Source organism: Triplophysa dalaica, chromosome 24 (genome assembly GCF_015846415.1).
Source record: "Triplophysa dalaica isolate WHDGS20190420 chromosome 24, ASM1584641v1, whole genome shotgun sequence".
Lineage (NCBI taxonomy): Eukaryota > Metazoa > Chordata > Actinopteri > Cypriniformes > Nemacheilidae > Triplophysa > Triplophysa dalaica.
The window spans coordinates 15,784,732-15,812,203 of record NC_079565.1 but is presented as its reverse complement, the minus strand read 5'-3'; the positions used below and the strand labels follow the sequence as shown (position 1 = coordinate 15,812,203).

Here is a 27,472-nt window from a genome sequence, read left to right as displayed (position 1 = left end):
TATACGTGAGAAGGGCTACAAAGCTTGAGTGTCCTGCCGACAGTACAGCAGTTTTTTAGCAGTGGGAAGCTGCAGATTTTGAGATTTTACCTCCGTGTCCTTTGGTAGGATGGCAAAAAACACCAGTCCCCATCTAAAATTCCTTGTGATTTTTTAAAACTTGATAATTAATGTGGCAGTCTCAAACTTGAGCCATTGTTATGAACTTGAGGTTTTTTCCTCCCGCATCTATTCTGAGACGCGCATACCTTTATGACTGGTGCCCACTCCGGGTGATAAAGTGCTGATGCCAGCTTAAGAGAAACTTTAAACATACTTGGTGTAATCAAAGGCACAATGCAAAAAGGCAGGTCAGCAAAACCAGCCAAAACAATACCCCAAGTCCCCCCTAAATATAACCTTTCTCTGTGAAGCAAATGTCTCGCGTTTCTGCCTCCCCTACCTCATATATTTAGATCATTGTTTCTACCTTTCGAGTCTGAGTGACCTATTTAAATTTTTGAAAATTAATTCATGAAATTTAGATAATAACCGGAATCGTTTAAATTAGTGAAACGGAAGTATCTCTGATGTTTGGCAATGTTCTGTCTTATCGCATTAGCTTTGAAGTGTTTTAAAATCATGTTTTGTAATATATATATAAACATATTTTTTTCCTACAGTCTGTGTACTGTAATCATTTATGACCCCCTCGCGGGTTTACAATTCTGTTTTGTAACGTCACACTTTACGTTTTTGTTTCCTGTAACAAAGGTGCCTCAAGGTCGTGTCCTTGGTCCGTTTTCATTTCATTATCTACACAGAAGCTATTGGAGTTTCTCGGCTTTAATTCGATCACATTCATCACATGAAAAAAGACTTGATTGAGTATCTTAAAGAAGAGCCTTTGGCTCTCTGTTTGATGGAGAATGGAACAGAGATATGGAACTTCAGCTCATCTTCGAGGCACCCGTTCACCCTCTGCTCGGTTTCATTTGCAAATAACAGTTCTGCAAAGTTATCAGAGTTAAAGCACTTATCTCAATCGTGTCATTTCTCTTCTCCTACAACCCCTCTTCCACCCACCCTTGCCCTATCTGCAGGTTTTGAGACAGCCCGATCTTTCGCTCTTCACGGAGCCCATGTGATCTTAGCCTGCCGAAACAAAAGTCGTGCCAGTAAAGCAGCGGGTCTGATCACGGACGAGTGGGTGAGTAAGAAGATTACGCACACACGCACAGAGTACCTCTGCAGCCCTACATCATCACTTGTGACCTTTTCATTTCATAAATCTCGTTTTGTGTAGCTGGCATCTTGTCACAAAATTTGGTGGAACTCATGAGCTTTGTTCCACAACCTTCCTTCATAGGCAGCTACCTTCTAACGATGTTTCCTTATCGTTATGAAATATCACAAGTGGGTAATTTCAGATCATCTTAATTTAGTAAATCCCCTGAATTTGAGTTGGTTTTTAATATATACAATGTAATACAAAAACTGTTAAAATAGCCAAACTGCTTTTATAGTCACTTTTTTGTTTTATATCATTTACTGTCATGGTGGAGAAATGGTATCAACAGGGGGGCCCAGCTTACTTCCAGGGGGGCCTCAGAATGACTAATAACTAAAATGAGATGAAATGAGCATTGAAATGAAGATATTTCTTATTATTTAGCCATTTTATAATGAATTCATGTTTTTTCCCAGTTAATGTTAAGCTCTAAAATACTTTATTCAGCAGAAATTGTGAGTTTTATGAGTAAGAGGGGGTCCTTTTGAATATTATTAAATACAATGGGGAGCCTTGGACTCTAAAGTTTGCAAACCCCTGATATAAAGGGAATCATGCGGAGCGATTTAAAGTCAATAATGTTTGTAGTTATTACTGGGTCATGTCTCTATTTGTATTTTTGTTGTCTTCATACATATAAAAGGGTTTAAACTCTTCACTATTCACTAGAATGCGTTATTTAGAGCATAAATATAAAATATAAATGCAAACAATGGTGACCTAATCTTACCGTAGTCTTTCTACACATAAATCACAAATCTCTCTTAAAGATCCTCAGTACCCTATTAAGGAACAGCTACTTCTCTAACGTCTCCTAGCCTAATTCTTGATTAATATTCATCTCCTCCTGAAGTTGTGCGGGAGAGAGAGATTTTGCCCGTGGCCATGAGCTCGCAGCCCGAGCCGAGACCGATCTCTCGGATAGTCTCCGTTATTAGCGGGAGGAGGAGGGGGGAGGCGCGAGGGCGTCTGATAATTAACTTTGATTATTGCACTAATATTGTGGCGCTCTTGACACTCCCCCAGATTTATGAGTGTGAGAAAATAAACAAATGAAATGTAGGTGCTGGAGCAGAAAGAATAAGCTATTACGAGGCGCAGTAATTACAGCCATCCTGAGACTGGAAATTAGTTGATTAATTACAGGATGCCAATGGATTACAGGGGAATCTAAAGTGTTTTAAAGCAGTGGCGATATCTAATTGAACAAAGCCCCCTCTCGACGGCAGATAATTCCTCAGCTCCGACAGCTTCAAATCAAGCCGTGTTTTAATAAATGTAGCAACTCAGCTCCGAGGCATTTTACAAGCGCGCCGCAGTCCGCCGGCGGAGAAACGCTATGGAGACATCTGCAGAATCCTTTAATAATCCCAGTTATTAAAGAACATTTAAATATTAAGGCAAATTACCTGGCAAAAAAGCCGGCCGACCTGATTAATGTTTACCGACACCTTACCGTGAGTTTTAATTTTTCATTCTCTAACTATTATTGCAAAACATTCGCACGACGCTGGAATTTAATTCTCCAAATATGAGCCCTCCGGACTCTTCTGGTGAGAAATGAGGAAAGTAATAGCAGAAGAGACCTTGATCAAGTTAAGATTTTCATATTCTGATTAAAAAATATTGAATAGGATTTGACTCTTAAATCGCAGGTGCTGCCGGATGAGTAATGGTAGGCATGATATCGGAATAAATCTCATCGACGGCAAATACACGCTTACACCTCGGGAACGGTATTAATAGATTCGGGAAAGGACGGGACGTGGAAATGAATCGTTAAAATGATGAATGTACTCCCCGTGTCTTCCCACGCTCTTACGGGCGAGGTTATTTTGATAAAGATGTGGGTTTGGGAATCTGTGGAATGAAGGGTCATCAGATCTGCTTCCCAGGTCACTTGGAGAAAGTGCAGGGGAAGTGTGAGTGTAAGTGATGAACACGAGTGTTGAAAGTCCTAAATCCAGAGGCAAACCCGGCAGTATCGCGTGTCTTATCACATTGTAATAAAAAGAGATAAAACAGGGTTGTGGGCTTCATCTATTGAATTAGACAGAAAGTTAAGGAGCTGTTGCTTTAAGAGAAATGGTTTAAAGAGAAAACATAAAAAATGGCATGTAAACGTTGTAATAGTAGGATATTTTTATTTAGTATCAAACCACGTAAAATTTGTGTAGAAACATAAAAATACTATATGGTCCTCGTGCGCTGATGTCATCTCCTGTGCTAAGACGTTGCTGATTGTCCTGAGAGAAACAATGGTGTATTAATAGTGGGAGGTCAGGCCGCTCTGCACATTCTCTCTTCATGCGGACAATGTTCCTAATCACCCTGAAAACACCTCCATCTTTTCATTTTCACCAGCGACGGTGAGCAAAAGCAGCAGCAGTATCTGTGAAAGCGCAGAGTCACGCTGAATCAGCTCGTTCTGCCCCACGCACACACTTCTCATTTGCTTTAACCCCTCGGCAGGGAACTCATCCATCTCCTCTTTCCCCGTCCACTGGGGTTATCTGTGGACGGAGAGGCTGAGGGTCATCCAGGGGTTATTTCAAGGTCACAGCACAGGGCACCGGTGGTTTAGAGGTCAGGAGGATGTGCAGGTGTGCTGTTTTCTGGGTCATGTGCTTGGCTTCTTCACCTCCCACTGTGTACGGCTGCCGAGAGATGTCACAATATATTTGTTATATTTTATATACATGACATATATTTTATGTTTTATTTAAAGGGATATTTCTCCCAAAAATGAAAATTCTGTCATCATTACCTCACCTTCGAGTTCCAAATCTGTACACATTTCTTTCTTCTGATGAACACTGAGAAGGATATTTGGAAGAATTCTTATAATTTTGCCCCATTGACTCCAATAGTAGGATTATTTTTTCCTGTTGAACACCAAAGAAGACATTTTGAAGAATACAAACAGTTCTGGGGCACTTTTGACTTCCATGTTTTTTTCCTACTATGGGAGTCAATGGGGGGCAAAATCTGTCTGATAATAAGCATTCTTCCAAATATCTTTCATTTATACACATTTAGAACAACTTGAAGATGAGTAAATGATGACAGAATTTTATTTTTTTAGGTGAAGTATCCCTTTAATTTATTATTCCCATTTATTAAATTATTGCATTCAAATTATATAATGGTCAATTTATTTCCGATAATTGTTATGTATCATGATATAATAAAGCCAACAGATCCCCAAACACTATTAGAATCAATAGAGAATACTGAATATGATTCTATAAAAAATAGTCAGTATGATTGAGGAATGAAGAGTTTATTCGTAAAAACAGTTCAAATTTATGTTTTTATTACATTTACATTTATGCATTTGGCAGACGCTTTTATCCAAAGCGACTTACATTGCTTTATCCTATACATTTTACATAGGTATTTGCTATCCCCTGGGATCGAACCCACAACCTTGCGTTGTTAACGCAATGATCTAACCACTGAGCTACAGGAAAGTTTGCAATCATGCAATCATGTTTTAATTGTTTAAGTTAGCTGTATTTTTTAAAACAACAAAACTGCAGTTTGATTTACTTGATTTACTCTGAATGCACATCAAACGACATGATTTAAAAAGTGTTTAAAGACAGATCTGTTTTTGCTAATTAACTCTTCATATCAAACCTACAACGCCCATATTTTCAGAATCAAACTCTGAAAATCCTTTTTTTTGTGTCATAAATCATTATTTTTAATCACCCTTTATGTTTGTCGCTGGGTTTTTGCAAATTTTCATCCATTACAATGTATTGGAAAGTGCTTGTCCACTTTGACATAACGGTATGTACAGTGTTTTTTCCATTTCCCGAAAAAAACCTAATTCGGACATTTAAGGTTTTGGAAGGACAGTAATGAGATGTAGGTTTAAAACGATCTTTTATTCATTTTTTAAATGGTCATTTCTTTTATTCTTTATATCAAAGTTTGTGGTGCTATAATTATTGCCGATGCTATCTGGTCTGGTCGGTTTCATTGCTCAGGTACCGTTGAGTTGAGCTGGAGGAGAAATGGTTGCTTGGCTTGACTCAACTCTCTTATTTATATACATGTGACTTGTCAAACTTCATTTTACAAAAGGAAACTAAACCTTTGGATCGTAACATTCAGAAACTAAACCTTTGGGTCTCCAGAACCTTTTCTCCAAGTTTAACTCAAAATATTTTAGTCTTTCAAAATAGGGAATATTAGTAAAGGATGAATATTTATATTACAAATATGTTTTACAAATAAAAGCACATTGGTGGTGTTTATGGATTTGAGCGGGTGGAGATTTTATTGTCTGCAATGGGGCCACATTAAAGGCTGATGGGAATTAAACAGCAGATGTGCACTGGAGCAAATAAAAACAGCCCTGCTGGATTGGTTAAAGACCTACAGGTCTGTTGTCTTGTTTTGTGCTTTTCATCAATTGATCAGCCAGCTTGTAACATTAAACAATACTGATAGACTAGTGATATTTATGGTTAGACTGATGCCTCAAATCATGCCGCTTGTTGGTTGCTTAAAGATGAGGTAACACGCAGTTGCTGCCAATCTCATATTAATCTTAAATAGATTAGTATTGCATACCTCGTTTATTGGAAGAGTATTTAGTTTGATCAAATTTATAAAAGAGAGATACAGCTGTACCATTATTTCTGGAAAAAGACGAGCTGCTGGAGGCAAGCAGTGTGATGAAACTACAGCACGAGCACACAACACATCATCACAATTATCCCGTCGTGCTTTTTACATTACGCACATACTCGCCGATTGCCTACAAAGCACAGACAGATGACTTAGCGTCCAGTTCATGTCCGGCATCTTTTAGAGCTGGGACAGCGGCAGCTATCAGTTTCAAACCATTTCCTTATCCAGCGTTATATCCAGCGTTTAAAGAACATCCATCACAGCTTTTCCTGAAGAATTTCCCAATAAAAACAATAGGAACTCGTAACAGGGATCCAGACTTATAAAAAACTTTCCGAAACAAGTTTGAGTGCTTGGGGACTGTATCGAGTACAGAAACACTATGTGATGCGTCCAACTCGTTTATGAGCATGAGAAGAACGCACGTTTAACATTGTAAAGAAGTCCGAATGCATGAAACAGCATCTTTGTGAAGACTGAAAGGTTATTTTTATTTCAGATATTTTCATAGCCAATATACTGTATAACGTGAATATAAAACTAAATAATAACAACTGAATAAAATAACAAATAAAAAGTTTCTTTGCACTTATTTTTTATTTATTGGGCTCGCCAGTGTTAAAGTGCAAATATGAAGTGGTCTCTAGATGACTGTTTTAAAAGACAGAGTGACAAATAACAGAACGACTTATCAATTGAGGTAGTTTTGCAAGATCTTTATGATTACTATAAAAAGGTGCGACCAAATTGTAAGTTGATGCTACCAACTGCACCAGTGCGACCAGTGAGAAAAATGAGTCTAGAGTCGTGCCCCATCTTTAAGTTTTGTCACAATGTCTTTAGATAAGTGGTAATAATAATAATAATTATTATAGACCGTTTCATCAGACCGCACACCTGGACCGCAGTAAACTTCTGGTCTTTGTCTAGTGTCTTATAGTATAACTATTTATATTTTATTTAAAATGAACATCTATATATATATATAACTTTATTGTATAATAACTTTATTAAATCGATGATTTGTTGAATTTTGTTGTATTTTAATTTATTAAACTGTATGGTACATTTACATCTAGTTATTGACTTTGGAATATCAGTCTAAATTTAAAATAATGGAGTTTAAGCAAATAACGGTTCTTCTCCGTATCTTTTGCTTGTTATCAGAAATAATCTATCACTTGTACTGGAAGTAAAGGGCAGTCCATGAATGCATGCATGCGCAGTAACATTTCTTTATGTTGTTGCTTTGAAACCTTCTATAGCAAAAATAACAAAATTATTATTTATAATCATAATAATGCTAATTATGAGAGTAACAACAATGACAGTTATAATAATACATTTGACGTTATTATAAAGTTATTATTATCATCAGTCTTTGTCCAGATTGTGCGTCTTATTTTAAAGATAACTTAAGAATTTTGTATTAATGGGTTAAGACTGTGCGTGTTTAATTTTCCTGATTGTCTATAAAATTCTGCTGATGTTTGATTCATGACCCCGTGAGATATGTTTAATAGAGTCCCACGAGGGATTGTTTTCAGATCAAGGCCCGTCTAATGTCCAGCAGAATAACTTAGCCACTTTTTCCCATTTAAGAGCATTAGCCCCATTTTTTTTCTCCTCGTGTCAAAATGGTAATGAGGTACTTTGTAATCATGCTAATTGCCGACCTAGCATCGTGTTAGCATGTGTTTCCTGAAACACTATTTACAATCAAGATGAAAATGAACACGCTACGTGTGGGCTGAAGATGCGTTGTGTTGTTAGGGTGAGCTCTGGAACCAATTAGGATGAGCCCTCGTTTCCACTGAGGGTTGATGGGAGCAAAACTCAACCTTGTAATGTGTAAAAAACATATTAACATTGTGGTGGATAGACAGGTCTTTGTAATTGGATAACTGACCATGTTTAGACTTCACGGTCTTCGGCCGTTGTTTTGTTAAATGCGAGCTGCGGTTGTGTCGTGCTCTTTATGTAGCACTAGTGAAGGGAAAGTGCTATTGATATCTCAAATCAGTGTAGTTACTAAACGTGAAACCACTAGCATTATACGAGCTATCAGAATAGTCTTTTTCAACTAACACACTTTTTCTGTTATGGTTATTTATATTTTTGCCATCCAATTTTCCAGGAAAAGCATACTAATAAAATATAAAGCACAGTGATTTGCTTTGGATTCCTGATAGCACATAAACATCAGAGACATTTGTGTTTGTCCATTTGCATTACATCTCTGAGACGTTTTCTGGCTAATATCTTCTAGATATCTACAGTGTGTCTGTAAGATGCTTATGATTTTGAATGTTTGTAAAATGTATGCCTTTTCTAAGACATGTATCAGATGTTTTTACACAGTAGATGTCTTATGGCTGGAATACACTACAAGACTTTTAAAATCTGAACAGATTTTTTTGAAGCTAGACATCATACACTTTTTGAAAGTTTCAGATAGAAGCAAATTTACTAATCAAATCTGCAGACTGGCTCAGCCTTTCTGCAACAAGTCCAGATTGAATAATCTTGCAGAGTATTTTAGCCTAAAATGTAATGCTTTTATTCAAGTACAATTTACTAAGTAATTTCAATTTATTAAATACGTTAAGTTTTTGTTAAAATATAAAGAAAATGTTACTTAAAGTAAATAGAAAAAATGACACTGTACAAAAACGTTTGTGTAACTCAAACTTCACGGATCACTTACTTTCAAATTGAAATACAAGAAATACAAGAGAAATTGTTAAATAAGAGAGACTGGTGGTCTCTGTACTGACATTATTGCTCAATATGTGAAATTACACACTTTATGACTGATATTGTGCCTCGCTCAGCCTAGGCACAAGCACCGCTCTTCTTAATAACGTGAAACACTAAAAAACCCAAACATAAAAATAAAATTCCAAAACCATCCTAAATCTTAAAGATCAAAAATCAACCGCGAACAAGTCTTTCTTTTTACTAAAAACACTTAAAATGACAGTTAATCTTGAAAATGTATCTCATAATGCAGTCAGATACAAAGCATGCAGTGAACCACAGATCAATTGCCACGGTAGTTATATCTACAAAAATGATTTATGTAGTCTCAACACAAAATAAATAAATTAACTTAATTAGACCAATATAAAGGGGTTTTACATGATAAAATTGAGTTGGATTTTCTTAATAATTTGTTCATTTAAAATTACTCAAAGAAAATAATTTAAATCTTAAAACCCAAAATTAGTAGATTTTATTATTATTTATTAGTATATTTTATTAATTGTTGTTGTTGTTAATAACAGAAACATAATTATATTAAGTATATTTTAAAAATGTTAAGGCACATAATCCCTTTTTCAGTGGACCAAATCCTCTGCCAGATGTATCATTTATAATCAACTGGTCTAAAGTCTCTTTATACAGCTCCAATGTTGTTCCTGTAGTATTTTAGTTAGTGGTTGTGAAGTATTAACACAGAGTTGCTTGACTAGTTTAAACTATGAGTAGCACGTTACATGGGAAGCTACGTCAGAATAGCTGTTTGTAGACTGTTGTTGTGTATAACCGCTTTGGGGAGTTTCATTGATGGATGAGAGAATGAAATTTTTTTTTGAAAAGAAATCAGTGTTTAGTCTGCTTTTTGGGCGAATACCCTTGGAAAGTAAATATCAGGGCTTTGAAGTGTTTAAAATAGAAAACAACACAAGGTAAACGGATGAACGACAAACTGCATTTGTTTTTAACAGAACTGGCTTGAGAAAGTCTGGGGCTTATTCTGTCTGCTTTGACACTGCTGTGTGTAGTTCTTTGTAGTTTGGTCTTTTAATGTGTTGCTTTGATGAGGTAACGGGAGACCCCCAGAATCAACTGTGTAACTCAAATGCTAAGGTCAAATTCGTGCAATTTCTTTACGTGATGCGTGCAGAAACAAATAATCTGTGGCAAGAAGGGAATAAGCCAACCTAACACGGGATCAGAGGTTTATCTAAGCAAGATGCTCAAGACTGTGATTCAGAGCGTGTTAGAAGTTCAGCCGGATTTGTTTGGAGGAAGGGCCTGGGAGCACGTGTACATTAACGTCCTGTGTCATGTTGACGTCCAGGGCCTGGGACGGTGGCCTTGATCGTAGGTGAAGGCTGGTGGATTCCAAGCGGAAGTGACACATCTAGAATGCTGAACAAGTGTATTGCTGGGCACCCTGGGGCCATGAGGCGCTCAGCTCTTCTTCAGAAGGACTCTCGGGAGCCTGTATGTGTGAATGAGTGTTTGTGTTTTTGGAACAGGCAGATGGTTTTGTGTATCCTGAAGTCATCCTAAAACCTTTGAACAAATAAAAATGAAATTTCCAGGAATATGCAGGTCACACATATACATGCGATAACAGACGAGACTAGTCGAAAATAGATTTCTGCAAAATAACATACTAGAGCGTACAGCGTAACATAAAGAGTGTTTTAAAAGCATATGGAGCATTATGCCTGACTTTGTGACGCATTTATGCCGTCCGATCTGCGCAACACTGAATGAAGTCAAACTCATGGTTTAGTTTCTTTCCTGTACTTATTACAAGCGTGTCATTCACCACTCATAAATCACTTTAAATGTTCAAATAAATCTTTGCCGCTGCAAAATTTTGTTTTATGAACTTGCATCAATGCGACCCTGTGAAATTTTTCCCTCGTATTTTATAAAAGAACAATCGCATTTGTGACCATTATGGTCGCAGTCTAAAGGCCTAGATACATATAGTCAGTTGTCCTCTGGTAGCGACTGAAGGTTCAGTGCTTTTCACCATGCATTATTAACTTCCTGCTTATTGCTTCCTCTGTTAGGTGCCAATGAGACTCATTCAAATAGTTATGCAAATAATGTTGATAAAAATTCATATTAGTCAATGACTAATCTACAGCCCTGAATTATGACTGACAGCAAAGAGCCTCTCAAGTAAATGCATATTTCCTGTATCTTTGTTTTTCCTCCTCCAGTCACCTGTTCTGTTATTAAATTAAAAAGCATCTATTGCAAAAGTGTTCTGTTAATTTACTCCGGCATATCTATTATCACTGAGTGAATTGGAAAGGATATGACAGCGATATATTGATAAAATAAGACCGAGGCAAAGCAATCATCCGCCAGCATAAACACTTGTGTTTGTAAAACACTCTGAGCTTTACAACCTCATTTACTCCAGAAATGAACATACATATTTAGCAGACTGTAAACATGAGGCCAAAGACTGCGTAAAAACTCAATATATCATCAAGCCTACAAGATAATCCAGTGAGCGTTACAATGGCACGCAGCAGTGGGAGAACTAGATTAAAAGCAACTTGTATTTTCACAGACCCATGAATCAGTCAGATTAGGAACAGGATTCATTTACGAAGTGTCAGGAAGTGTTGGATAGTGTCAGGAGAGAAATGGCTTCAGGGCTTCCCTCGAAAATAAGCACGACTTTATGTTTGCGTTTGTTATTAAATTCGTTCTCATTTGAAAGGGTAATTATTTTTCCGTTCTTGATAAGATCGGCGAGAAATCATCAATGCCGAATATTATAAATGAGATAAGACGCTATCTGCTGAACTCGAATGCTTATTCGGTTTTTGAATAGTATGCAAGGAGCTATTCAATCTTTTTTTGTACTTAGTTTGTTAGAATTAGAAATGAGCTATCTAATAAGCTAGTTACATGGCCAGAAGAGTGGTTGCACCACAGTAGGTTTTGTTACTTTCGTGAAAAACAGCCGCAGAGTCAAGTCTAGTTCCTGAAGTACTAGCATGGGCTGCTGTCGTAATCCGGCTTTCTCTTTCCACTCACTCTCACATAAAACAATATTAAACTTGCATCCCCTGCAGACCTCGGACACAATAACCACTTTCGTTTGGAGGAAAACACACCCAAACACTCTTGACACCTCTGGGCCATCCAGCGCACCATGGGTATATGACCGGCTACAGGTCAGGGCAGTAAGAAAGTTTGTTTCTTTTCTTCCTCCCTTGAATCCCTTTTTTTCCTCCTGCAACCTGGAGACAAAATGAGGGCTTAACCTGTAATGTTCTGTACAGGTCCCACGGTGGCAGTTGAGCTTTTAGTGGGGGGAAATTACAGTGCTGCCAGACTCTGCTGCGCTCTGTGGAATGAGACCAAGTCTACTGCGGTTCGTCTGTATTACACGGCCATACACGGAGCCGTGAGACGGGGCGCTATGAAAACCTACCGGTCCAGCCAATTTCACCAAAAATAGATTCCACTTTCTGTCAGATTTGTGTTTGGAGCAATCCTTTTCCTCTCAGACGTGAATGAGATCGTCTGGTCGTGCGTGTAAAATAGTGAAATCGGTCGAAGCGTTTGTCTGCTAAATGCAAGGGAGACTTTCACGTGTTTTTTCAGCACACATTTGAAGTCCTGACGCTGGTAAATGGATGCGCCTCTACTTTACAAAGACGTGTACCCGGTGGGAAACCTTGCCTCTAACCAGCTCGACCACGCGCCTTGCCCCTGATATAAAGCAGGCTAATTTGTCCTCACCCCTTGGCTCTCTCTCTGAAGAACTACCCAGCCCGTGGACGCCCGTTCGCTCGGCTCTCATTAATTTTTTTACCGCTCCGTGATGGATAGTTTGTGTTTATTCTCTGCTGGAGTCCTGCACAATGAAAATGAGTCATTTTCAAGTATTACATATTCATACACTGGGCTAGTGCAGTGAAGACTGTTAATTGTTCACAGAAAGGTGGTTGTGTTTAACACAAATCTCTTTAGAGGTGAATGTCTTGGTTGCCGAGTCTTGAACTTTTGTTTCTGAACCTAAGTGTTAAAGTCGGGATTAATGCATACCTCCACCGTACAGTGTTGTACTAAACGCAGTATGTACTTGTCGTATGTTTCTGACTGTTTGAAGTACTAAAGAAAACATTTCTTGGAAAATTGTAAGCTCTCAATACTCACAATTGTTGTCACGAATTAACATGAATAATTGTATCGACTAACATCAAGTAGGGGATAATGCACAGGCAGCCGGTTGTTATCGGAGAAATAAGGCTTATTATTATTTTGCGATAACTGCTTGTACATTATCCCGCTTTTACATGGACATAAAATAAGAATTGGAAATATTTTATTATTACTAATTTTTACCGAATGCAGACCTTTCGCGAGGAAAAGCTGTTTACTTTGTTTTAAAGTAAGAAACGACGCTCAAACGTCAGGAACAGGCAAATTGGTTTAATTATTTGTAAATATAGTGTCATATATGTCATTAAAAGACATATTTATAATACATTTTTTGTAATATTAAACTGCCCATCTCAAAATGATTAGCAGCATCCGGGTTACAGGTTGTTATTAGTTTTGAGCTCTTGGAATGTCGCGGCTGGCCAAACGGAATCAAGCATTCAAATGAGACGTGTAATAACAAAGTTAAATAAATGCTGACAAACCACGTTGCTAATTGTTAGTTTATGTAAGTTAAAGCAAATACTATCATATCAAATTCAACCTTCCTGTTAGGTGTTTCCAAATCTTTATAAATAAACCACAAACAAGTAACCTGTTTCGAGAAACAAAAGCCACCAGTGGCAAACACTTATGAACATATTTAAATTGGCATAAGTTATAATAGCATGACACGGGCTTGCCACGAGGGCACAGGGGCTTGCCGAAATAGGCTGGGAAACAGGGTTTTAAATCATTAAGTTGTCTTTAAGTAGCTGCCACATTCAAGGTCTTGTCCAGATGCTGTTTTAAGACGGCCCACTCTTAGTGTAGACAGACCTTTAAGAGGCTGAGGAGAAGCCGTAAAGTGGATAGATTGCCCTCGCAGCCTCTGTCTCTCTTTATTGGCTGCGGTAATTGACATATCCTTGTCATTTAGAATCATCCGCGCGTCGCTCGAAAGTTAATTGCTTCCCCCTCCGCATTTGCATGAGGCTCACCTCTGAAGGGCATAGCTGCCCATTAATATTGTGTCATGATGAATTATCACAAATAAAGCCCAACATATTGATTAATGATGGCTGCCGGCCGCTCCCTCTCTTCCTCTGTCTGAGAGCGAAAAGAAACACAGAGAGACGATTGGGCCAACTCTTCAGAAGAAGATGAGGTTTGATTGATAGAGGAGGATAGTTGGGTTTAGATACTGGGATAGGATGAAAACCAACGTTCAATACATCATGCGTTCAATAGTACATTCATTAACTATGCATACTTCACAATCTATATTTTTATCCTCCTAGAAAGAATAGTTTCAGCTCTTTTTGATGGAGAAGTGTGAATGGAAGCCCTCAAACTGTTGACTTTTTTTTCCTGAACGTATAAGTTCAGTGATGTTTAGGACCTAGTGATAGGACAGGTCTTGGAAAGATTTTAGTGATATTCTGGTAACAACCTGACGTCTATGGATCACAAACATGTCTTTCTTCTGGAGACCTGATTCGTTCCTGTGACCTCATGTGACGTACATGTAATGTTTTTATGACCTTTCTCGTGACTATCCAAATGTTTTAGTTCGTTCTTAAGCGAGTGTCCTCACTACTTTCGTTCAAACATGTTTAGTTCAGTCCCGCTTTGGTGCACTGAAAACAGTAATTCCTTTAGCAGGTCCAGCAATGTTATTGTGCTACAAACCCCACGCTTAGCTGCTTGCTCTTTCGGTAGTCGTCCATGAAGGCAGGAGAAGCCACAAAATATTTTCATGCCAAAAAATAGTCTATGCTTCCAAGTCAAAAAGAATTGATGCTTTCTATCATTAATTGAATTTAAAATCAAGGTTATAATTGCACAGAATGTTCTTTACGTTCAGGCAATTCCAGCGTTATGGATGTGACATTTTCAGTCAAAGCTTACGATATAAATTCTGACAGAACGTATTTATTACTAATACGTTGAATAATCCGTTTATAATTTAGACAGAAAAATATAATGTATCGGTTTTAAAAGAGTTACAGAAATTCTAGTCAAATTCTAAAAATTCAAAAGCAGTCTCAACAAAATTCTACTTAAACAGCTTCAACAAATGAAATGTAATACATCGCTACTAATGATCTCTCCTCACTAACCTGTACAGAATTAAAATGAATTGAGAAGGGTTAATGGCATTTGCCAAGAGACAACATTTGCCCATTTATGAGGAACAAACTATAGAAAAATTACTTTAAAAACTTGATGTGTATTTAAACCAGGACATCTGACATCAGTATGGTGTTAATCTTGGGCAAAAATGGGTAAGGGTAACATTTGCATGGAATTGCCAATTCCTCATTCCAAATCTTGAACTAAGATGCTTTACTTCTGATAAATCTGATAAGAATGTAGACTGTTCTTGCAGTAGGAGCTTAAAACACATTTTGCACAGTAATATAGAGATTGCTTCCATTGTTATGGTTTGTTTGTGTCACTTTGCGACTTTGAAAGTGTTTCTCTTTTCTAAGAGGCAGCATTACTTGTTTCAAGTGCGAGAACAAGGGGTTGTATATCTTTGTTTTGTGTGTATGTATGTGTGTGTGTGTGGACGGCACGGTCATGATGAATGCAGCTCATTATTCCGTTATAGCCTGCCGGACTTAAACAAGTGGAGAAATGCAGACCTGTCCTCATCGTAAGTTGAGAGACATGGACTTTCTCTCATTAACGGTGTCCCACAAGGATCATAAAGCAACAGCTCAAAATGCACAAGGAGTCTTGGGAGGAGGAGTATATTCTAATGAAGGAAACATCTCCAAAGTCGTTTCGGATATTGGTATGGGCCAGGCAGAGGAAAGGGCCGGGGGAATAGGCAACTCCCTCTCATTTATAAAACTAAAATATTCCAGGTTACGAGCGTAGGCCTCTCAAGTTCATTAGGCATGTAAAAGACTCTAATTTTGCAGGATAACACAAGCAGCAGTTTTGGGAGGAATATGTAAGTCATGATTATAAAGGCTGACCTCGTGACGGAAGCAGATAGACTCCAGCTACTTCACCTGATTACACCACGAGGGAAGTAAAGGTCCTATCCCAGACGGGCCACTTGATGTGGACACAATTGTAGGGTGTAGCAATTTGTCACTTTATGGTTCAAAAGGGTTTTTACAAGATCCCTTAATGTGCCCTTTTGCAAAGCTTGCACTTGCATGAACTAGTGGACCACTGGTGGATATACCCGGCAGATCATATTGATCTATAGTGAGCGAAATGACATTTTCTGGTGGAGGATATAAGATTAGCATGAATAGTCATTGACTCTTGACCTACATAGAGAACTAACAACATAACCCATGCTGAGAACACTACCTCATTTGTTGATGCAAGGGGACAATTCAAGTGTTATGGATGTGACATTTTCAGTCAAAACTTGAATAAAAAAATGATCAAAGAATTTTATATAAGATTTCTATTGATGTATGAGTTGTTAGAATAGGACAACATCAGACTGAGATACAACCGTTTAAAACTCAAGAATCTGAGGGTGCAAAAAAATCTAAATATATCAGAGGCACTGTAGCAGGCCATCCACTCACAAAAATAACGTTTTTATATATTTAAGGTAGGACATTTTCTAAATATCTTTACATAATATCCTAATGATTTTGTGCATAAAAGAAAAATCTATAATTTTGACCCATACAATGTATTTTTGTCTTCTACTAAAAATGTTCCTGTGCTTCTCAAGACTGGTTTTGTGATCCAGAGTCACATATTATCATAGGCAAACAAAATACAGTTGTGTGAATTATTGCTGACACTCACATGAACATTGTACAGGTAGTTTTGTCCCTTAATTCACGACTATCGAACGTCCACACTCAAACCAACTGCTTGCCAGTGGACAAATACTGAATTTGTAAATATGCATTATTGCAATATTTGTCTTGGAAAGACACAGTAGAAATAGTACAAAATCACATGCCTTTTAATTCTTCACGTTGTCGCTGTTTTTTTTCCGCTACAGACGGATAGCTTCGTTTTGAAGCCATATGAATAATATGAATGTCATCACCTGCGCGCACTGCATGATGTCACAGTAATTAAATAAATTAAGTATTTAAAAGAAAACTCCCAAATGGATCCTGTAAAGTTTGTAACAGAACATAGAGAGTTGAATCTACATCTTGTTTACATTATAGTGTTTTTGATTCGGTGCTCAAGAAGTTTAACAGTGGTGGAAAGAGAAGTGGAAATGTGTACTTAAGTACAAGTACTGTCACATAGCTGAAATTGTACTAAATTACAAGTAAAAGTACTGCTGTTAAAAAGTAATTGAGTAAAAGTCAAAATTACTCTTCTCAAAAACTACTCAGAGTACAAGTTACTCATTACTTTTAAGGCGCTGTTATTGAATGAATTAGGAATAATTATTAATAATAAAATTTTGAGATTTATATAGAAAATAACAAAACACATCTTTACCTTACTAATAAAGCTTATAACTGGATAGAACTCAGACAAAAATAACCACTCAATGTGTTGTTCTGCCTGTCTGTCTATTATGAGCTCAGGTTTTCACTTCCAACACTGTTCAATCATGTGTACTAGGCCCCACGATGCAGAAATGAATAAATTAGAGCCCCTAATACTGCATGCAAAAAATGCAAAACATTTGTAACCTTAATTGCATTGGATTAGCATTAACAGTCATATTTGTAGAGGAGCTAAACAATTACTCAACCTCAAGCCATCCAAGATGTAAGAGACATTATTTCTGAGGAAGAACAATAAAGATTTTTACCAGTAGTTGTGGTCCATGGTTTTCATGGTTCATGTCTTTAAAAGTATTAGTCATTTGAGTATTTGTAATTCCTTACTTTCCACCACTGCAATTTAATTACGTGATTATTGAAAACTGTGCTTTAAAACTTGAAGAGGGACTTAAACCACCAAATGTTGACACCAGACCTAATAGTATGAAGAAAAGCCGTTGCTTTCATCTTTTTGTTCTTCTTAAAGGTGCTGTTCTTTGGCTGTTTTCGAAGCTTTGATTGTGTTTTAAAATGGATGTTGATGTTTCACAGTTTAAAAAAAACGCTTTATATTTCACTGATATCAAGTCTTTTGTTCACCACTGTCCCTCTTATAAAAAATCTGATTTGTTCCTGTTTATATAAAGTCCCTCCTTCAGAAACGCTCTGATTGGTTAAGCTGACCAGGTCTGTCGTGACTGGTTCCCCGCTTAGAGTGTGAAGATGTCTCACCCATACAATATCAGCGAGCTTCTGCTTCTCAGGCTGTTGTGATTGGTCGGTCCCCCTCTCAGTGCACGTGTATTCATAAACTTTGGCTTTGAGCAATAAACAGTAACAATGGCGTAAACTTCCCTTTATCAGTTAAACACTTGCGGATCCATCAAAGTGTATCAGAGGTCTGCTAGTGCTTGTCAAATGTCAATCTTTGTTAGAGATCGCAAATTAAGTTTCCTATTATAGCGAGGGCAATGACACCGGACTGAATGGAATCAGACCGGTTATATTAATTAACAATAATAACAGAAGCTTTAGTTTTGCCTTTTTATTTTGGAGCAGAGTTGGAAAATTAAAACAAGCAGATTGACCAGGAGACATTTGCGAGCAGGACTTCAGAGGACGTTTCATAGAAGTGTTTTAGACCGAGGTGTGCGCACAAACACACATTATCAGTGTATTACATAGAACAGCTTTCACGGTCAGTGTTAAAGTCATAAAGCTGTTATTTCAGCCTTGATAATCTTAGAATGTGTGTTGCTGAATTTGACTGCGTCTGCGCTTAATGAGGACATGAACACATGAGTTTATTTCACAAACATTTTATTATTTGAGTGAAGAAACAGACATACTAAAAAATTAGCGTCTTCTGAAAACCTGTCAAAATAAAAGTCCGGTTAACTCTGTATTTTTATTTTGTCAAATATATTACTAAATAACTCTTTCATCGCCATTGACGAGTTGTCTGCTCATTTAAAAAAAAAAACGCTTCCCTGCCAAAGACGAGTTTTTACGGCAATCAGTGTTTGGACTGTTGTACAGCAGGTGGCGCTAATATACACCACTGGGAAAAAGTACAGAATCCCAGAACCTAGAACGTATATGTTTAAGCGGTTTTTAATGATTGATCTGAGTGTAATCTGGGCGGAATCTTTATGAGGCATTTTTGAAGAAACCTACCCACATCCACGAAGTGATAAAAATGAACAAATGAAGATATAAGAATATGGTTTCTTTTGTTTAAAAGCTGAGACTCTGTTGTTTCATTTGCCATATTGTTTGTCCATATATTCTTTACAGAAAATTTACTGTGAGCCATTAAATTTGGGTGAAAATGTTAAAAAACGCTTTTTTTAGTGAGGTTGACGGCGAATGAGTTAATAGAAAAAAATAAACTAAAACTAATTTAGATAAACTAAAAACATCATGCATAAGCTGAAGTTAGTTTTTTACTTTTGAAATTATTCTTTCTATTTGTATTAATGTTTCTTATTCATACATTGCATTACTCTTTAATTAATTAAGGGCGAAACGCTTATAAAGATATGGGCCTTAAGATTCCTTTACGTTCTGATGTGTAATCATGGAAATGAAATGCATTGTTTTGCACCCCGAATGTCTTGTCTCGTAGTCATGAAATCCAAACAGATGGCTTGAATTGCATGAGAAAGCGAGAAGAAAGTTGCCATATTCAGTTGCCCTGCAGACCCACACTAGTTGTGGGGAATGTAACGTATCATGTTTGTTTGTTGTGCGAGACATTCAGTGTCACTTTAGTTTGTTCCCCGTCCGTGGTTCTGAAACCCCTGGGCATGTTGAGCACCAATCCTCACCTCCACAACTGCACATTCAGTTCAACAATAGAGTTTCTCCGAACTATATCTCTGTGTCTTCCCCCCTCGTATCCCCTCACCGGCTGATCGGTGCTGTGGAGAAAGGGCCCCAACCTCCTCCTCATTCATCACTCAGTGTTTGAACCCTCTGCTTTTTGGGCAGAAAAGAGGTGCAGCACTTTTTTCTCTTCCTCCATACTCCCGGTGCTCTTAACTGGTAGTCCGCGCTGGATGCAGCCAGCGGAATTAATTGCACCCCGTTACTGGAGATCAGCAAGTTTGTGCGATACGCATGCTGTTCAGCCATATGGCTGCCCACTAGGTGAAGAGTTTGATTAATGTTTCGGAGGCCTCCTTTTTTTTTTTTTGCACAATTTTTTTCTTCTTCCTGCTAATATCTGATCCCCAACCGTCACAAAGCCCAGCCTCTGTTTTGCGGCTTTTTTGTTTATTCCTCTTTGACTCGCGTTTGGCTTACGCACCGCACCTGCCACTTCATGTAATGAATAGCACAAGTTTTTCATATTGCAGTCCCATGCCTTTTGTGCTTCTGTATGTCTCTTTCTTCTGCGTAGAGTACACTTTGAAGGTCTTTGTTTTAACTTTGTGCAAAAGAAATAGATGTGAGGTGCGGTGTACAGAATTCTTCCTGCATGATTCCTTTGGTCGCTTTTAGGTCCGATACGATTTCCTCCATTGTAAGACTTCACAAGAGTCTTCATCACGATTATCGTCATTACTGTTCATAACCTTGTTTCGAACCTGACGCTAGATTCTCGCTTTTAGATGTGGTGTAGATAGATGACATTTTACTTTCACTCCCAAGAAACCTACGCATTCCTGAATTGTTCAATTTTCGTTCACAAAATGCCTTCCGAGGGCATCTAGAGGGCACGAGTTAACATTAGGTAGCTGGAAATGCTCGTCCCGATGCCAACTTTTTGGGCAAATATAAAAACACAGGGATGGGGATTTGGCTTGGTTTTAATCACACGAGTATTCTCCAGGTCGCGTTATCTTATTCCGCGCCTGTCTCTCGATCTGAGTCGCTCTCATTAAGCGTGCTTGAATGTGACCCAGTAGGGCCTTTGCGAGAATGGGAGTTTGGGACGGCCTGCCCTCATGTGGCCCACAATCTCCCGAAGCCTCTTTCTCGGCACAGTAAATCTACCTGATTGTGTTGTGTACCCCAGGTCTGATGGGTGCGTTACCAAGGTGGTGAAGTCTCCAAAGAGCCACTCTGAATTGCAAATGGCGGCCATAACTCAGGTGTAATGTAGATCTTAACATGGATGGCCAGTCATTTCTCTCCATTTGGACCAGATGGGACATTCGCCCAACATCAAAGAGAGAGAGGAGGTTTTTATTGTGTCTGAACAACGTCAGCCGCATTTCTTTATTTTGGAGAATGCGGAAGACGAAGCGGCGAGGAACGACCGAAAAGGAGTTCTGAATGACGGAGAGAGTGAAACGTGTGACGTGAAGAGCGATGAAACTTTTCGCTGCGTACCTTTTGGAAGAATCTCAATGCGTTTTCTACACTGATATTAAGACATGCGTTTCTTTTGTGAAGAGGAATAATATTTATTTTGTATAGAGGCGTCCTTTCCACATGCACTAATGAAACAGAGACACGCATGGGGGTGGACGCGCCATGTGCGCTGAATACTTGGCGAATGCAAATGTAAATCCCTCCTATTATTTTAATAATGTGCATTTTACTGCTTTGCATGGATCATTTATTTGCAAACCAGGTTATTTTTTAGAAGGCTCGGGGGTAATTTCATGCTTTGGAGCATTTATACCTATAACTTAATGAGGAAAATGGGTGTTGTTTCCTGTAGTATGCCATGAGAAATTGGCCTTCCTGCTTATCGACAAAAGGGGACATTAGTCCTTTGTATCGTTTGATCGTTTTCATTTGATTGGTTATGAGCGTTTAAAGTCTGACTTCAGATGTGCACGTTGGATCTGTTCTTATAAATGCCATTTGTAGTCAGTCAGAGCCCCGGAGTCAGACCCGCTGGCCAGTCAAATTCGATTGGCTTCCGTTATTACTCAATTCGTCCTGAAATAGCGGGCAAGTGTTGATGAACTTTGGAGCATGCTCTGTCTACCCCATGAGACAGTGCAGACCGCTGGTAATGCGGTTACAGGTACGGCAGATATGCACGAGGAAAGACGTCCGTGTCACAGAGTCTGATGTCCCCGCGTCTCTCGCGTCTCCTCCTGAAGAACTCCTCTCCCGCCAAATCAAATTAGGCTGCATGAATTAAAGCAATAACACAATTTGTTTACAATGCATCGTTTATTTCCTGTCAAGCAGTGCACCAGCGGCAGGCAGCAATTTCTCGACCTTTGACCTTGTCATGGTTGACAAGCTAAATTTATTTCATTGCTCTGTGAAGTTCATCATTACACGGGCACGGCCGATACAAGCACACACAGGAAGAATGCACAAGAATAGACTTGCTTTGCTGTGTGCTTTCATCATTTTTCCTCTTTTGACACTATAAAGAGATGTTGTGTTAAAGCAGGGTTTGAATAAACTAATAAATACTCAATGATTTCTGATCTGTGCACATCTTGAAAAAAAACGAATGACTAAAATGAATAAATTCATATTGAAGAGGCTATAAAACATAATAATGAAAACATCAAATATGATGTAAAAAACACAGAATGAAAATATAAGTTAAATTAATTTTTGGCCATCTTGGGAAACAAGTTGTCGTTAAGATGTTAAGGAATTAAGATGGTTAAAATGATAAAATATGAAATAAAGCAATATTTGAATAATAATAATAATACAAATATTATTATCATTATTATTATATACAAATTAAAAAAAAGTGTTGAGTGTGTACTGTAGTTCAGTAGAAAAGTTTGCCGTTAAAGAAAGTTTTTGAATTATCGGAGTAAAAATTTTGAATATATCATAAGCTTGAATTCCCTGTTTGATCTTCAATTCAATTACAGTAGTGTGTGTTTCAGAGTTTGTTTTTAACACACGTGTCATTTAAAGTGACAATCAAAGAGAATAAAAACACTGAAAACATCAGGTGCTTTTAAAAATGTTTGGAGTCCGCTGGATATTGAAATGATGTATTAGATTGTTTAAAAAAAAAATAAAACTGATTCTGATATCTCGAGAGAATTTGTGAGATTTCCTGTGTTCACAGTCATGATTTTATTTGAAAATCTGTTCATGTGTGGTGTGCTGTCTTCGTCATATCACGGTGCACCACACATTATAGCAGCAAAACAATTCAATCTCGGATCTCTCACAGTTGGGAATCTAAGCTTGGTCAGATTTAGCTAATACGTAGCTACATCAGTACTCTTTGTAAATCCAGGGGAGTGTTTGGGTAACGGAAACGTCTCAGTTTTTATATTTCACTTCAGTGAAAAATGTTGACCTAATAGTTTAAATAACCCTCTTCCATTAAGAGTGTCTGTAACATCAGTGTTCTCCACTGTCATTGAAATATTCCTTCCATATTGACTCATGCACTGCGCAACACAAAACAGGAGGCCGAATCAATGCACGTCTCATTCTAATCTCTGACTTTCCTTCCCACTGAGCTCACGTATATGCTCATTTCAAGTGTTTCTCATCATTCACTTTTTCAAAGCAAAAAGGGTAAATTACATAAAACCTGATTTTGAACAATGTAATCATAAAGACAAAAGCATATAAAAAGAGAGAAAAAACTCATTATTCTGTATCTCAAGGGATTCTCGTTTTGCTGACATTAACAATATGAAGTTTAGCACACCGCAGTGACATTTATTCAGAGCAGACTTCATTTGGATGTAACACGGCCAATTGATACATCCTTAAATCTCAAGCATCGTATCAGAGAGGAAAAACTTGCAGAATTGCAAAACACACCTGGTGTAAATGTGTAATTGGTGGGGTTTATTCCGAGCTTGGAAATAACGGCGAGCCATAGGTGTTGCATTAAGATCTGGTTGTTAGGATCTCAGGAAACACGGCAGATGCGTTTGTAAATCTTGCACCGTGTGCAGATCTGAGGAAAATTGGGAGTAAATCTCTCAATATCTGCTGTGATAAAGACGCATTATTTCAACGTATTTCACTTCCTGATGCAAATCAAATTTCCCCCTATAGAGCAGAAAAAGAGAGAATGAGAGAGAGAGAGGAAATGGCCATACAGGCGCTGAGATGATGATGTGGGCGGAGTTTAAATGAGAGGAGAGTAACTTTGCAGGGAGGGGAGTGTCTTCTGCATTAACTTTTTGTATGTTAATACGTATACGATTCTGGGATATTTGATAGATCTTTTTGATATGAGAGGTGTTTGAAAATGGAAATTAGTCAAGTTTTTCCAGTGCAAGTCATCGTGTCACACCTGTCTGTGAAACGCCACCTGTCACACAACAACGGAGACCCTTCAGGATGCACTGTTGTCTCTAGAAACTAGTACAATGTAAATGTAAAGTACAAATGTAATACCATAAAGTACAATGAAATATGACAAAAAAAGAGTAAAAGCTAAAATTCTTTAGAAAACAAGCTAAATGGCCCAGTGCCATCCAAACGGTTGTGTGGCTCTTCTGGTGTGAAGAAACGGCACTCCGTCGTGACCCAGTATTGTTCTTAAATTTAAGTTTTAACAATTGACTTTGTTATCTGTATTCATTTACACTGATAATCGCGGAAAAATGGGTCTGTATGCAACATAGTAATGAAGTCATGCATGTAAAAGAGGCACATTCGTGCATTAAACGAGTGTGCAAAGAAGTCCATCTCTGCCCATTCATTGATTCACGTGTTTAACTAAAACACAGAATAAAAATAAAATTAATCCTGCCCACTGTACATCAGGAGTAGACTTTGAACTTGAGCTCACGCATGCATAATACGTGTCAGATGCGCAATGTCTGCAAGTTGAAGATGCATCGTGGCCCTGTGCTTTTCGTCTGGTGCGCACTTCCGCTTGTTGTCTCAATCTTAACAATTCTAAATGTCAATCTGGAAGAGCGCATTGCATATTGTTCATAGCTTCTTTAGCTAATAGATTGGACCGATCTAGCAGTCTAATATACCTGCTTTTTAATATCAGCTTAAAGCAAATGTTGTATGACGTTTTGACGAAAAGAACTGGAAATACACAGATCATAGAATTCAGTGGAAGTTAATAAGTGAATAATATTAATGAAGACGGTGTGTCAAAAACAGGATTCTTTGTTATAAAAAATGTGGTATTAAGCATCATACCAAATTGCAATGATATTAAACGGCCAAGTAAATACAATACTTAATCAAACGTTAGTTTGCCTGCACGTATTTATTTTCGACTAAAAAGCATTTTACGCAGCCCCTCTCGAAATGACGACAAATAAATAATAACATATATAATATTTATTATGATAACATTAAATGCAATTAATAGAATGATAATGTATTGCATGCAAAACCAGATATCTAGGCTTCAGCTATGCCATTGCAGCAGGTGCCTGACATGACATCACTGCTGTTGGGAGGGGCCTCATCTCGTGCTTTGCGGGCCCTCACGGATTTGCGGTGCGCCACTGTGAACACATATATAATAAACATAGAGTGAAAAAATAATAAAACTGATTCTGATATCTCGAGAGAATTTGTGAGATTTCCTGTGTTCACAGTCATGATTTTATTTGAAAATCTGTTCATGTGTGGTGTGCTGTCTTCGTCATATCACGGTGCACCACACATTATAGCAGCAAAACAATTCAATCTCGGATCTCTCACAGTTGGAAATCTAAGCTTGGTCAGATTTAGCTAATACGTAGCTACATCAGTACTCTTTGTAAATCCAGGGGAGTGTTTGGGTAACGGAAACGTCTCAGTTTTTATATTTCACTTCAGTGAAAAATGTTGACCTAATAGTTTAAATAACCCTCTTCCATTAAGAGTGTCTGTAACATCAGTGTTCTCCACTGTCATTGAAATATTCCTTCCATATTGACTCATGCACTGCGCAACACAAAACAGGAGGCCGAATCAATGCACGTCTCATTCTAATCTCTGACTTTCCTTCCCACTGAGCTCACGTATATGCTCATTTCCAGTGTTTCTCATCTGGAAAATGATTCTGTGTCCTTCCGTATCCTCCTCCTCCATATCTCCAACTGTTTGATTTGCAACTTGATTCCAGGAGAGAGAGAGAGAAACCTGTAGATTACAGAAAGGAAAGCCAGGCCCTGTCAGAGACACAAGAAATCAATTTAATATAGACTTAACTTGAGGAAATTGCATATTCTCTCTCCATGTGCTGAGCCGACACTTTCGAGCGGCCCTCAAGAGGAGCCCACCTCTTTATTAATTGCTGTGTGTGTGTAAGAAAGGGTCTCCACTCGCACCATTCTCTCTCTGTTGTCTGTTTGGAACTGTTTTGAGAGAGGGAGAGGGAGAGGGAGAGGGAGAGGGAGAGAGAGAGAGAGAGGGAGAGAGAGGGGGAGGGAGAGAGAGGGGGAGAGAGAGAGGGGGAGATAGGGAGGGAGAGAGAGGGGGAGAGAGAGAGGGGGAGATAGGGAGGGTGAGAGAGGGTGAGAGAGGGAGGGTGAGAGAGGGAGGGTGAGAGAGGGAGGGTGAGAGAGGGAGGGTGAGAGAGGGAGAGAGAGAGAGAGAGAGAGAGAGAGGGAGAGGGAGAGGGAGAGAGGGAGAGGGAGAGAGAGGGAGAGAGAGGGAGAGAGGGAGGGAGAGGGAGAGAGGGAGAGGGAGAGAGAGGGAGAGGGAGAGAGAGAGAGAGAGAGAGATAGAGAGAGGGAGAGAGAGGGAGAGAGAGGGAGAGAGAGAGAGAGAGAGAGAGAGAATATGGAGTAATTAGGCACTTCCAGAGGGCCTGAAAGCGAAGCAGCCAGGTGGAGCAGAGATTGGTGGGTATTTATGAAGGAATGTCATAATCATGACAGAATGATCTATGGGGCGGCAACGCTGGCCATTTTTCTCTCCTCCTCTCCTTCTTTAAAAAATATATGATAAAATACAGTCTTAAAAGTTGATGACCAATTTTGTGTGGTCAGGTCACGGCAAGGTCACAGAAATTTCCTGCTGTTTCCCTTTCTTTGAGAAAGAAGGTGATTCAGAGAGGGAAAAAAGACCGGCGCTCATCAAAGGCAAATAATAATGGAGCAGGTGAGATGAGGGGCTCAAAGTCACTGGTCTAATTGCTTTTAAAAGGTGCCCTTTCTCTACATCACTACACACACCGACACACACACACATTCAGGCACACACACCTTAGTCACCGTCGCATATAATTTTAATGTCTTTTTTTCACCCCATTTAAATGAATTTAATAAGAGCTTGATAAACACATAATGGGTTTCATTATCTGACATTAAGTGCATAAAATCTCTGTATGAGCGTTTACATACAGAATGAATAATACATTTATATTTAACATTTATTTCAAACGGAGATTTAAGCTTCTCGACGTGACACATTTACTGAACGCTTGATTTTCTCCTCTTAAGTCAGGTGTGTACTATTTTTACAGCACTTGTGTTTGTTGGCACTCTGCATAACGAAAAATGTCATACATTATCTCAAAGCAATTCATCAGAAATGTTTTGAAAATTTTCTTCACAGTCATGCAGTGTCATTGGCTCCTGAAGGGAAATAAACAGGTGCCAAAAAGAGCCGCTTAATATTAACTTACATTTTTAAATCACATACTTTCAGTTATCCAGTGTTGTTCCTGTCTCAGAATGTGGCGGAGGTGGTGCCATCCTGATTTACACACACAACATTTATGCCTACTGTATGTGCCTTTAACACAACTCTAAAAATGACTATT

General features: G+C 38.4%; 1 protein-coding gene across 1 annotated transcript in view; it reads left to right on the top strand.

Annotated features, from left to right (window-relative positions):
- Positions 1-27,472, top strand: part of wwox (WW domain containing oxidoreductase) — a 193,158-nt gene that overhangs the window by 11,776 nt on the left and 153,910 nt on the right. Inside the window, exon 5 of the mRNA XM_056739610.1 lies at positions 1,083-1,189. Within this exon, the coding sequence (XP_056595588.1) occupies positions 1,083-1,189 (107 nt within the window). The remainder of the gene's footprint in view (positions 1-1,082; positions 1,190-27,472) is intronic.